This window comes from Cucurbita pepo, chromosome 19, assembly GCF_057944985.1.
Source record: "Cucurbita pepo subsp. pepo isolate OVF chromosome 19, ASM5794498v1, whole genome shotgun sequence".
NCBI lineage: Eukaryota > Viridiplantae > Streptophyta > Magnoliopsida > Cucurbitales > Cucurbitaceae > Cucurbita > Cucurbita pepo.
In genome coordinates, this window is record NC_141816.1 from 11,069,838 (window position 1) to 11,080,768 (window position 10,931).

A 10,931-nucleotide genomic window follows, 5' to 3' on the forward strand; every position below is an offset into this window, starting at 1 on the left:
AACAATACTTAAGAATAATTTGTCTAACCGTACGTAAAACTAAACATCAAATGGTTTGTTTTCAGCTATCATTAATGGTAAATTCATGAAGAACACAAGACAATAAATGAAAGAAGCATATTCCTTGCAAGGCTCTAGCATTTCATCTTGAACCAGCGACCTCGAGGAAACAAAAAATAGTAAATATATGCATAGCTTCACAGTTTTCAAATTGCACAACCAAATTTTTACAATATATATAATCAAAGATGGTTATGTGTTTAGGAAACGGGGGGAAATTATTCCAGCAAAAGGAGGAGGGCAAATTTGGCTCCTTCCAACTCCTTTTTCCAATAAATATCCAAACACCAACTTGCAGGGAAAAAAAGAATCCTCTGTTTTGTTTTTCTGCGACCTCATCTGATATTGATCATGGCTGTTAAGGAGCGAAAAACAACCTCTTCACAAGGGATGGTGATGCCCAGATCATGGTTGAAACCAAACTCCTCCTCTGCTCTCTGCAACAGGCTCTGGAACTGTGGATGAGCCAGCCATGAAATCGGGACGATGTACCGACTTCGGTTTTCTCCAACATAGACAGCAAAGTGGCCCTTTGGCACATCATCGGGGAGGTCGCCATCTTCATTCCAGCCATTTCGCATGCCAAAGCTCGAACACCTTCGGAGAATATGTCTGAAGGAGGTTGATGGGTGAAGTAGATTAGCCTTTTTGATAGCCATTATAAGAGTTGAAAGGAGTACGAAGTGTCTTTGTGTGTTGTTTGTTTTTGTGGCTGGTGGGAGGGAGGGAAAGATATGATAAATAGATATAGATTGATGATGAGAGAGATTCAGTTTGAAGGGGTGGGCTTGAAAGATGTATTTAATAAGAAGAAGAAGAAGAATGAGAAACAAAATCATGTGAGATGTTGGAGCAAACCACAGACCACAAGAGTTCTAAGCCAATTATGTACTGCAAGAGTTGCATATGCCAACCCAAGTGGGCCTCCTGGCTACCCAGTTGCCTCTCTTAAGCACACAACATGGGCCCCCCTTACCCATGGATGAATGTTCACACAGCTCCACATTCTCTTTATAAGTTCGGTCAACAACCTTTGTAGAGCGTAGAATTCGAACCACTGACCTCTTGATCAAAAATAAATGTAAAATAAATGTCTAAACCTGTTGTACTTCCTCAGGTCAGCTACATCTCTCTCCTTTTTTTTCTTGAATTGGTTCAAATTCAATATCTGGAAACCACATCAAATTCAGGAGCAAAGTCAGAACATTGTATAATGACAAAAAAAAAAAAAAAAAAAAAAAAAAAAAAATCCACAACCTACCAGCTCCAAACCTCTATATAGATTTGAATGTTCATTTGTATCTTACGTTTTCCAATTAAAAATCACTTACAAGCCAATATTGTTCCAAGGAGAATAGGAACAAATTGATAAAATAATAAGGATAGATTTCACGAGTGTTAGAATTTGTCCCGAATTCTGTACAATATAATTCATTAAGGTACTTCAATAGCTTTGACTATTTATTGAGACTCTCCACACGTATAAGTCGGACAGAGTGTGTATTCATTAAATTTGGCATTGAATTGAATTGAATTGTATCGTTGGACCACATGACCAGTCTACATCTACGACTCTTAGCCTGTTCTATTTACAAGAAGTGCTCCACAGTTATTGATTGTTCATTTCGTTTGGGAACAACTCATCTAAGAAATACAATTCTTCAGAAGAAAAAAAACTACAAAATATATTTATACAACACATAGAGATCCTACAAATAGACAGCTAATCAGAAAGTTGGAAGCAGAAGGCAAATATTTCGGGGTTTCCAGTGCATTATAACTAAGACGTGCCGTAAAATGAAAGGCAAAATCGTTATATTACATGTTTTCCACGTGAGAGCCTGTAATCCAGTTTACCAGGAATATTTTTGACAGAAAACAACATTTTCACGAATTCAAAGTTCAAACTTGAGATTTTACCTGATTGGACCACCTGTTCAACCCAAATCTTGAGTCTATGTATAGACAGAATCCGCACAAGAAGAGGGTTGTTTTCCAATTCTGTCGCCGAGTGGTCCAAGTCCAGGACAAACGGTTCTATTTTCGAGCACAAAGTAGGATGGATTTGATGTCAGTACCTTACTTTGGTAGTGGACCATGGAGACGAAACTGTGTCTATATTCTTAATTCAATGCGCACTGGTCTGTCCATTGGAATACAGAAGTTGGTCCTTGAAAGCTCAGCTTAGCACAAGGCGAGGCCACAAATCATCGGTCCTGCAGATGTTGGCACATTTGAAAGATTCAAAAACCGTCATACTCCTCGACTGTTTGTTACCTGTTTACCTGTATGTGAAATGCATCTATAAATGTTAATAGTAAATAATGTTGAGAGTCGAAAGAATGCATGTTGAGTAAAGACTATGTCATGCTCCAGCCAATTCCCTTCAATGTCTCCACATCAAAAGACCACCCATGTGGCACTCCAAATGCTGGAAATATACAAGTTCAAGTTACTAGAGAGTTGTAATAAAAAGAGTCCATCTTATGTAAGCGAGCACCACTCATATGTCCAGCCTCACTTTTCTGACTTGCTTCAGTTTCCCATGTTCCAAGGCTCAAAAGCAATCTCGTCGGCTATGATATAAACAGCACCTCTGTCAATCCAACTAACGTAGGACAGCACAATTAACCTTCTGGTCCTTTCGCATTCTCATCACCCTATTGAAAATTATCAGGGTAAATAGGTAGAGTTCCAAACTGCATTCAGAAATTTCATAAAAACAGGCTTTTCAATTCATTGTGGGTCATACAAATGGGAGCCTATAGGTTTACAATAATGTCATCAACTAAAGCTATCTGAGCTTGAAATTTGTTTTATTTCAATGCAATGATGTTAACGCAGCAAGAAGCAATAAATACGAGAATAGATAGCCATTATCCATAGAAACAGCTGTCTAAACAATCTGCAAGCAGTATATAAAAGATGGAATGAGAGAGAAGGATAAACTATCATTATCACTAAGACCTGTGAAACAGGGGCCAATATACTAAGCAACAAAAGACAACTTCCTTTTAGCACATGGTGACCCGAAGAATGATGAACATTTCACGACCATGTTTATCATATCAAAAACAAGCTAAGCACAAAGCCAAGGCAACTACTCCAGTCTTCGGTGAAAAGGAAATCTTAAACAGTGCAACGGTGCAAGATAAAACTTTTATATATTCTCCTTCAAGATTTTTTTTTTTTTTTTTTTTTTTCCTCTTCCGGGGGGTGGGGGGGTGGAGGCATCATTAATCTCCTCAGTATAGAGAAAATAGAAAGGAAAAAGGAACTATTACAGCCATGTTATTTTCTTGGCTCACAATTGTCGATCATAAATTATCTTCTGGAGCTCTTCTCAAGCTTCTTCAGGACTTCAGGCCAGACCAAAGAGTGAAAGCTGGATCACTTTGATTCAATTACCTGCCATTCTGATTTGATTTTAAGTCCAAGGAGCTATCCCTGCCAGACTATTTAACAATCTCTTATGGAAAGAGTAAAAATGCCAGAGAACAATGTACTCTTCCCTTGGTATCTCGCTTTCGAGAGAGTGATACCCACAAGTTGACGGAGTTTGAAATGTATGTCCTGACATTCACTTCACCCCAAAAGATGTTCGAGGAGAAGATGAAGAGGAGGAGCTTGACCACATACTTATTCATTGAACTGTTGCCAATAGGATATGAGAAAAGCTCTGAACTATTACTGATTATTTAGGCTCCAGGTCTTGATCCAAAGCTAAATATTTATGCAGACCTAACTATTCTTTGGAAGATAGCACAAAGAAATAGCAGACTCTCTTAGGATTGGAGATTTTTTTGGAGTCTGAAATTACGGGAGGCTTAAGGTTTGATATTTTTAGCCACTAATCCATGAAGGAAAATTACCGTAACTATTCTTTCTTCCAGATATTTTCCCATTAGATTTTTTTTCTTTTTCGCAATCTTCTTGACCCTTTGGGTTTTGTAATGGATTGCTAGTTCTTCTTTGCCCTGCGTATTCACTTTCTTCAATACAGATGAGGGGGGATCAAACCATATGGGTGCTTACATAGCATAGTTGGGCCATAAGTGAGACAACGATAGTATTGAGAGTGACCCATCCTACTTCAATTAAACAAAACAACACTTTTAACTGCATGGATGCTAAAGAAAAACTAAAAACATTGTTGTTTATATTAACCTGAACCATGAGAACAGGCAGGTAAACCTAATTACATGGATGAACTCCATTAGCAGCAGTTAATTCATAACCCGCAATTCGTTTAGAAAACTGAGGTAGTCCATCCATCACACTGAGTTGTCTTCTCAATTTGACAATATGAGCTTGCACCTAGTAGATCAACAACAACGTTAGTATCAGAATCTACAATCTTATTCATGAGCCTACCAGTAGACTATTGTTCATGAGACCAGAAACGAAAGGATAAGCTAATCATGCTCAATTTAGAATTAACACATCATGTAACCAGAACAAGTACATACTACAATGCATCTGCCTCTGGAATGAACACATCATATCGAACTTCATAATAAATTGCACCAAAACCCAGAAAATACCAATGTTAAGTGGACTCCAACCTTCCACAGTTTGACATATTATCACACCACGACCAACTAGATGATGAAGACTATCAAAATCATGCAAACATGTATTAACAATAGGGCTAATCATTATATTGCGATAATTACATGCCAAAAGTATGTTCTCTTTACAAGCTAAAGTATTTCAACATGTAGAAAGAGAGAGATTAAGAAGTAGGAGAAAATATGATTTAGATGAGAAGGATGTAAGAAACAAGATATTCCTACTTGTTGGCGAGCAGCAGCAAGTTTTAGCAGCTCGTCTGCCTCTGAGAAATTAAGGAATCATTGATTAAGGTGATGATCCTTGGTGTCACGTCTCTCCCTTTCGGCCATATGTTCAATTGGTGCTACATATACGAGGTCGTAGAATTAACTTAGAAACAGCAGCAGAAGGTTAGAAAGACACAATAACAGACATTTACCAGGATTAGGCAGAGTGAAACCAGCAGGAAGCCGAGGCACAACAACAGCTGGATGATTTTGAACACGAGCAAAAAAAAAAATTCGAAGGGACCAGGAAACACAATTTCGTTGTAAGATTCAACAACAACAGGTTTCTTTGTTGTTTGTGGACCAGATTCGTCTTCAGGGTACAACTTCAAATGGTGAAACCTATAATAATTTAAAAGAGTGTTACAAATAGGATTTCCCTTATAGATAAAACCACTATCAATGCCACAAGAAAATAATAACAATAACCTACAAATCTAATTGTTGCTCACACACATCGGTGTGGAAAAAAAGGGTGAAGGCAATCTCAAATTCTCCCCAACCACATTCTGATAACTCAAAGGGCGGAGATTCGACCGCTCTTGTTGGGTTGTTAAAGCTAGGATGCAACTGAAACACAACTCTCTTTATCACCACCGGGAATAAATACAATGGATAAATTTCGTTGGCCAAATGCCTGAAATGAAGGAGAGTAAATGAAACAGCCCCTGAAGGGTGGAGACTTACTCACTGGCCTTCCTACCAAGGTAAAATGCGATGGCTCCACAGACTATTGGGACACAAATTTCCATGTCTTTAAGCTTCTTGCTAGCGCTCTACAACAGCAGAAAATGCCTTGAGACAAAATTGGGGCTAGTGCAATGTGGAACAGATTTTTCAAAGATAAACAATTTTAAAAACTCGTCCCCTGATAAAACTCAAAGACTTCGTTATCTGTGATGTCTCCTTGAACTACGGATATGCAAAATCTGTGAAACTAAGGATAATACAGAGAAGTATCGAAAATAGCTGCTGCTGCTAAAGACAACCAACAAATCGATAATGAAAATAAATAAGTATGAGGACCTTGGCATCGCCTCCTTCGGAGGATTTCGAGATTTTGATGCGCGGTGGCTTCGTACCAGATCCGCCTTCGTCGGCTGGCGTTTCACCTTGTTTTCTAGCAGTCATTTAGCTCGATCTCTGTGAGTGTTGACCTTCAAACTACGGCAATTTGATCAAGAAACGGATTACAAATTTGTAATTCCGTGCGAACACAAACGCGCGCGAAACCAAACCGATTTGGGCTTAGGATTCAAGAAGGTTCTTCTACCTTCAAATCTTCTGATATTTCGTGGCGGGCAGTTATCGGTATTTTTGCTTTCTCAGAAGTAAAAATTACTTGAACAATTTAAAAAACATTTAAATTCTTGGAGGAAATAGAAGTACGGTGGATTATAATTATCGTGATCAATGGTTGGACCATACAAATTTTAATTTAAGCTCGTGTGCTGATCATCACTAAGCTATAAAAGTCCACGATATTCTAAATTCCAATCCTAACCGTCTGCTTTTTTTGTGGCAATTTAGGTTCATTTTCGTACAACAATAAAGCCTATGCATTCACTAGATTCAAGATAGGGTGGATACAGAGAGGCTTCCACACCCTTAGAGAATACTTTGTTCCCTTCTCAAATCTATGAGAGATCTCATAATACAATATTTTAAAGCTCAATGTCTTCGTAGGACATACTGTTCAGTGTCTGGCTCTGATATCAATTGTAACCGTCCGAGCCTAAGCCCAATACGAACATATATTGTTAGGTTTGACCTATTATATATAGTCACAGCCTTATAATTTTTAAGCATGTATGCTAGGGGAAGGTTTCCTCGGAAAACTTTAAAAACCAATTTTTACGGTTAAAATAAAATTATAAAAATCCTTCAAAAGCTTAGACCGAGGGCTTACTGGAGCCGTAAAAGGCCATCGAAGTTGGAGCCCACGAAGGCCGCCACAAAAACGGTGCCAAGCCAGCCCATCCAGAGAAGAAGAAGAAGGAAACGCCCCTGGCGCGTGCTGGAGGCGGAAATTTCGCCTACCCATCTCCTTTTCGAGCACACTGGTTGTTCTTTGACCATCAGTTGAGCTAAATATATCGAGCAATGGATGGAGTGAAGGAGGGGATAGAAAGAAAAGCAGCGTCACAAGTAGCAGTAATGGGCGAAGGAAAAGAAGGCGATTGGGAGTGTAGTGGATGCAAGAACAGGAACTATGCTTTCCGATCGTTCTGTAACAGATGCAAACAACCTCGCCTTCTCGTCGACAATAAAACCCCTCCAGACTCCAAATGGCTTCCTCGCATCGGCGACTGGATCTGCACGGGTTAGCTTCCTATAATAGCTTTAGTTGCTGTTCTTCCTTGCAACATGCAATTTATGTTATATTCTCGATTTCGTTTTGTTGGATTTGCTCGCTGAACTCGGAACTCAACGTTCAATTAGAATTTTAGTGCAGCACTATTCATTCAGTTCTTTCTGACACACCTTGGTGTCGGAATTTGGGTTGATGGTACTGTTTCTTTCTCTTTTAAAATTTTACAGGAGGAAAGTTTTCGAGTTAGTTTTATTACGCTTAATCTGACGAGGTCTCGTGCTTTGAAATTCTAGTTTTCGGGCTAAATGAAATGAGCTGATTGTTCTTGAAAATTTTCAATTTAGCTCCATCAAACTTCTTCAAGAACATATTCAGTTACCTTACCAGGAAAATTTCACTAGAATCAGGGATATGCATCTATGTACGAACAGTTTTCTGTTTTTAGCAAATCGGAGGAATCTCCATTGCATCTTTATCACTAGTTTAAGATTTTCTCTGAGGATTGTTTTTCTGTCTTCCCTCTTCATTAATGTTTCAATTCCAGCGAACTCCTACTTTTAGGAAAATGAAAAATTAGGTTTGAGTCATGAGTCGTTTGTGTTTTTTGTATGTGTATTTGGTGTGGATGGACTGCTTGGTGTGCGTATACCTGGCTTGCTTGTGGGTTGGGTTTGTCTGGCTCTGGTGCAATAGGTTGCACTAACAACAATTATGCATCAAGAGAGAAGTGCAAAAAGTGTGGCCAACCAAAGGAGATAGCAGCAATGCCAGCAATTGCAATCCATGGAGCTTCTTTTCCAACTTATTCACACTATTTTGCCAGGACCCAAGGTGGATTGGATACAAAGATGAATCTTGGATTAAGAAATGGCCCTTTACAGCAACTGCATCCTCTGAGCTCCAATTGGTCCCTGGGAGGTGCTGATAAGTATGAAATTCATGCATCTCCAGCATTTCCTTTGGGTGGAAATAATTCTGCAATCTCGTATATGAGTTCCCCTAATCAGATCCTTTCAGTTCCGAAGGGTTGGCGAAACGGTGACTGGATATGCAACTGTGGCTTCCATAATTACTCTTCTCGTTCACAGGTGGGACTTTCACCTTCCCGTATCGAGTCGTTTTCTTTCTTTTCCTAGCGATGCTTTTAGTTTCCCTTTTTTGTCTCCACCTGTTGTTTGCTTGTCTAACTAAACATTGTCTTACTTGCAGTGCAAAAAATGCAATGCTTCACCACAAGGTACATCCACCTTTGTCTCTCTAGGTTTCAAATGCTCGCACTAGGACTTCTTTTTTAACGTTAGGAGACAAAATTATATAGCTCTTTTAAAGTGTCTGCATGTAAGAAGGAGTTATGGACCTGTGGTGTCCTGCACATAAAAATGTTTCTATTGTTTCGTTTATCCAATCTATCTCATGTTTTTGTTACATTTAATGAATAGATTCATATTTTGGATTTGTAGTAATGTTTGACAGAAGTTTTGAACCGGTGGTGTCCTGCGCACAAAAATCTCTGTTGTTTTATTTAGTATATTTATCTTCTTTGTTGCCGCGTTGAATGAATTGATTCGTATCTAGATTTGGAGTTGTAATGTTTGAAAGATGGAAATTTTAGTAGAATGGAGAAACTTAGTTGGCCCTACGTGTGGCTGTGCTATTATTCTGGAGGTAAAAGGTTTTTTACAGCTGAGATAAAGAAGTCAATGGAAATAAAGTCGATTAGAATTAGAAATTTCTTCATGAAGTTGAGCAGCCCTTGGGGGATTCTACTCACTTTCTTTCTTTGTCTTTTATTTTTTGTTGTTGTATTATGCAGCACTTGGAATGAAACGCTTAGCATCCGAAGAACTCGTTCATCAATGGGATAACAAGAGATTAAACATTGGACAGGTCCATATTTGATATTAAATGAGAATTTTATTATTACTATTTTTGGATTAGAAACAATGATAAACATTTGATATTAAGGAAATATTTGCTGTTAAAATTTGGTGAAACTGATGTTCTTCTTTTCTTGGCATCAGACAAATGAGCAACAACAGTCTTTCCCAGGGTTTGAGCAGATGGTTGGTTCCAGTAGTGACCCAAATGTGGGACTATTATATAATTCTTATCCCCACGAAAGTTCTGGTATAGCTCCAAATTTGGAAATGCCAATGCAGTTCCCCCAACAAGCAACTGCACCAACGCTACTTGGGAAAGGGTATAATATAATATGTATTTGCATTAGCTAGCTCTATTTCATTTTCTCTGACCTTCGAAGTTATGTCATAAATTCTAGTAAAACCCTTTTCTTCTTAGCCAAACTGCAACTAAGACTTGTGATGTCATTAATTCAAATTCATAATGTTTGACATTGACCAATCCTGGCATTATTGAATCCACAGAGCGAAACAGTGGCGCAATGGAGATTGGATGTGCACGAATTGCAATAATCATAATTATGCGTCTCGCTTACAATGTAACAGGTTATCATCTTAACTTGGTTTTTCTCCTTCACATTTAACATAGTTTTTTTTTTTTCTAAACATTCATGTTGAATGTGTCTATTACGCATTCGGATTATTATATTACGCATAGATATTTTATTTTTTGGGTCTTATTATTAATCCTATCAGGAGAGTGCTTGAGTGTTCTATGTTCTTCGGGTTCCTAATTTAGTAGACTTCTTGTGAGATCCCCACATCGGTTAGAGAGGGGAACGAAACTTTCTTTATAAGGGTGTGGAAACCTCTCACTAGCCGACGTGTTTTAAAACCTTGAGGGGAAGCCCATAAGGGATAGTCCAAAAAGGACAATATTGAAAGGGTGTGGAAACCTCTCTCTAGCAGACGTGTTTTAAAATCTTGAGGTGAAGCCCATAAGGGATAAGTCCAAAAAGGACAATATTGAAAGGGTGTGGAAACCTCTTCTTAGTGTTTTAAAACTTTGAGGGAAAGCCCATAAGGGATAGTCCAAAAATGACAATATCTGCTAACGGTGGCTTAGACCGTTACACTTCTTACATGGAGTTTGGTAACTTCCATTGCAGTGCACATCCAGTATTGTAATGCCTTTTTTGCAACAGGTGCAAGACTCCAAGAGATTCACTTTCTCTGCCACTGAGTGCCATCTAAGCACATTTAGACAAGACTTCGGGAGGTGGTTGTTCTCGTGCTGTAAGTTTCTTTCATTCCCTCGAGAAACAATTTTTCATTTAGCGGCAATAACCTCAAGTTTTTTGTTGTTTTAATTGGCTCTCCTAGTCTCCAATATATTGATTGATTATGAGTTCTTCATTACTTAGGGAAGGAAGTTTGGCTGTGAATGACATTACTATTTTTGTTGAACAGTTGAGAATTTTAGAGTTAAATCATTATATATAGATATATAAAGATACATATTTTCAGTCCTTCTCTACCTTTCGAGTAAGATAGAGAGAAAACAATGGCTCCCAATTTTAAAAATGAATCAAAATAGTTAGACTGCTTAATCTTGGTCTTTCCTCGAGAAAGATAGAGATATAACACCGTTAAACTTTGGAGATAATCTAGAAAAGTCGATGATTGTTGTCTATATATTGATGGCAAGTATTTTCTTTTATGATTAATTTTAAAATTTAATGGGTATTTTTTAAACATAGACTATAAAATTATTATTATTATTAAACCTTAAGTTTAATGGTATTTTTAAACAATATTTTTCATCCTAAACTAACGTGAAAACTATATATTATTAAA

At 38.0% G+C, this 10,931-nt stretch overlaps 2 protein-coding genes and 1 pseudogene across 5 annotated transcripts; 1 reads left to right on the forward strand and 2 right to left on the reverse strand.

The window, feature by feature from the left end:
• Positions 1-40: 40 nt before the first annotated feature.
• Positions 41-1,154, reverse strand: LOC111781099 (protein SMALL AUXIN UP-REGULATED RNA 12 pseudogene; annotated as a pseudogene).
• On the reverse strand, positions 1,155-6,282 carry LOC111781098 (transcription initiation factor TFIID subunit 14b-like). 4 transcript variants are annotated; one of them, XR_015414553.1, is made up of 9 exons: positions 5,928-6,282; positions 5,589-5,677; positions 5,358-5,471; positions 5,054-5,243; positions 4,857-4,978; positions 4,263-4,377; positions 2,582-2,720; positions 1,981-2,491; positions 1,155-1,228 (listed from the first exon to the last, which is right to left on the reverse strand). XR_015414553.1 is itself a non-coding variant. In XM_087120253.1 (6 exons), the coding sequence occupies exons 1-5, from the start codon at positions 6,030-6,032 to the stop codon at positions 4,880-4,882; spliced, it is 597 nt and encodes a 198-aa protein (XP_086976379.1). In that variant the 5' UTR covers positions 6,033-6,282; the 3' UTR covers positions 4,128-4,377; positions 4,857-4,879. The 4 variants fall into 4 exon arrangements, 1 of the variants encoding a protein (XP_086976379.1); XR_015414552.1 differs by having other exon boundaries at positions 4,228-4,377; XR_015414554.1 differs by lacking the exons at positions 5,589-5,677; positions 5,928-6,282 and having other exon boundaries at positions 3,345-4,377; positions 5,358-5,517.
• Positions 6,283-6,814: 532 nt separating this feature from the next.
• LOC111782148 (zinc finger (Ran-binding) family protein) lies at positions 6,815-10,604 on the forward strand. Its single transcript, XM_023662952.2, has 7 exons — positions 6,815-7,224; positions 7,909-8,303; positions 8,425-8,452; positions 9,029-9,102; positions 9,237-9,415; positions 9,600-9,680; positions 10,280-10,604. The coding sequence occupies exons 1-7, from the start codon at positions 7,005-7,007 to the stop codon at positions 10,326-10,328; spliced, it is 1,026 nt and encodes a 341-aa protein (XP_023518720.2). The 5' UTR covers positions 6,815-7,004; the 3' UTR covers positions 10,329-10,604.
• Positions 10,605-10,931: the final 327 nt, after the last annotated feature.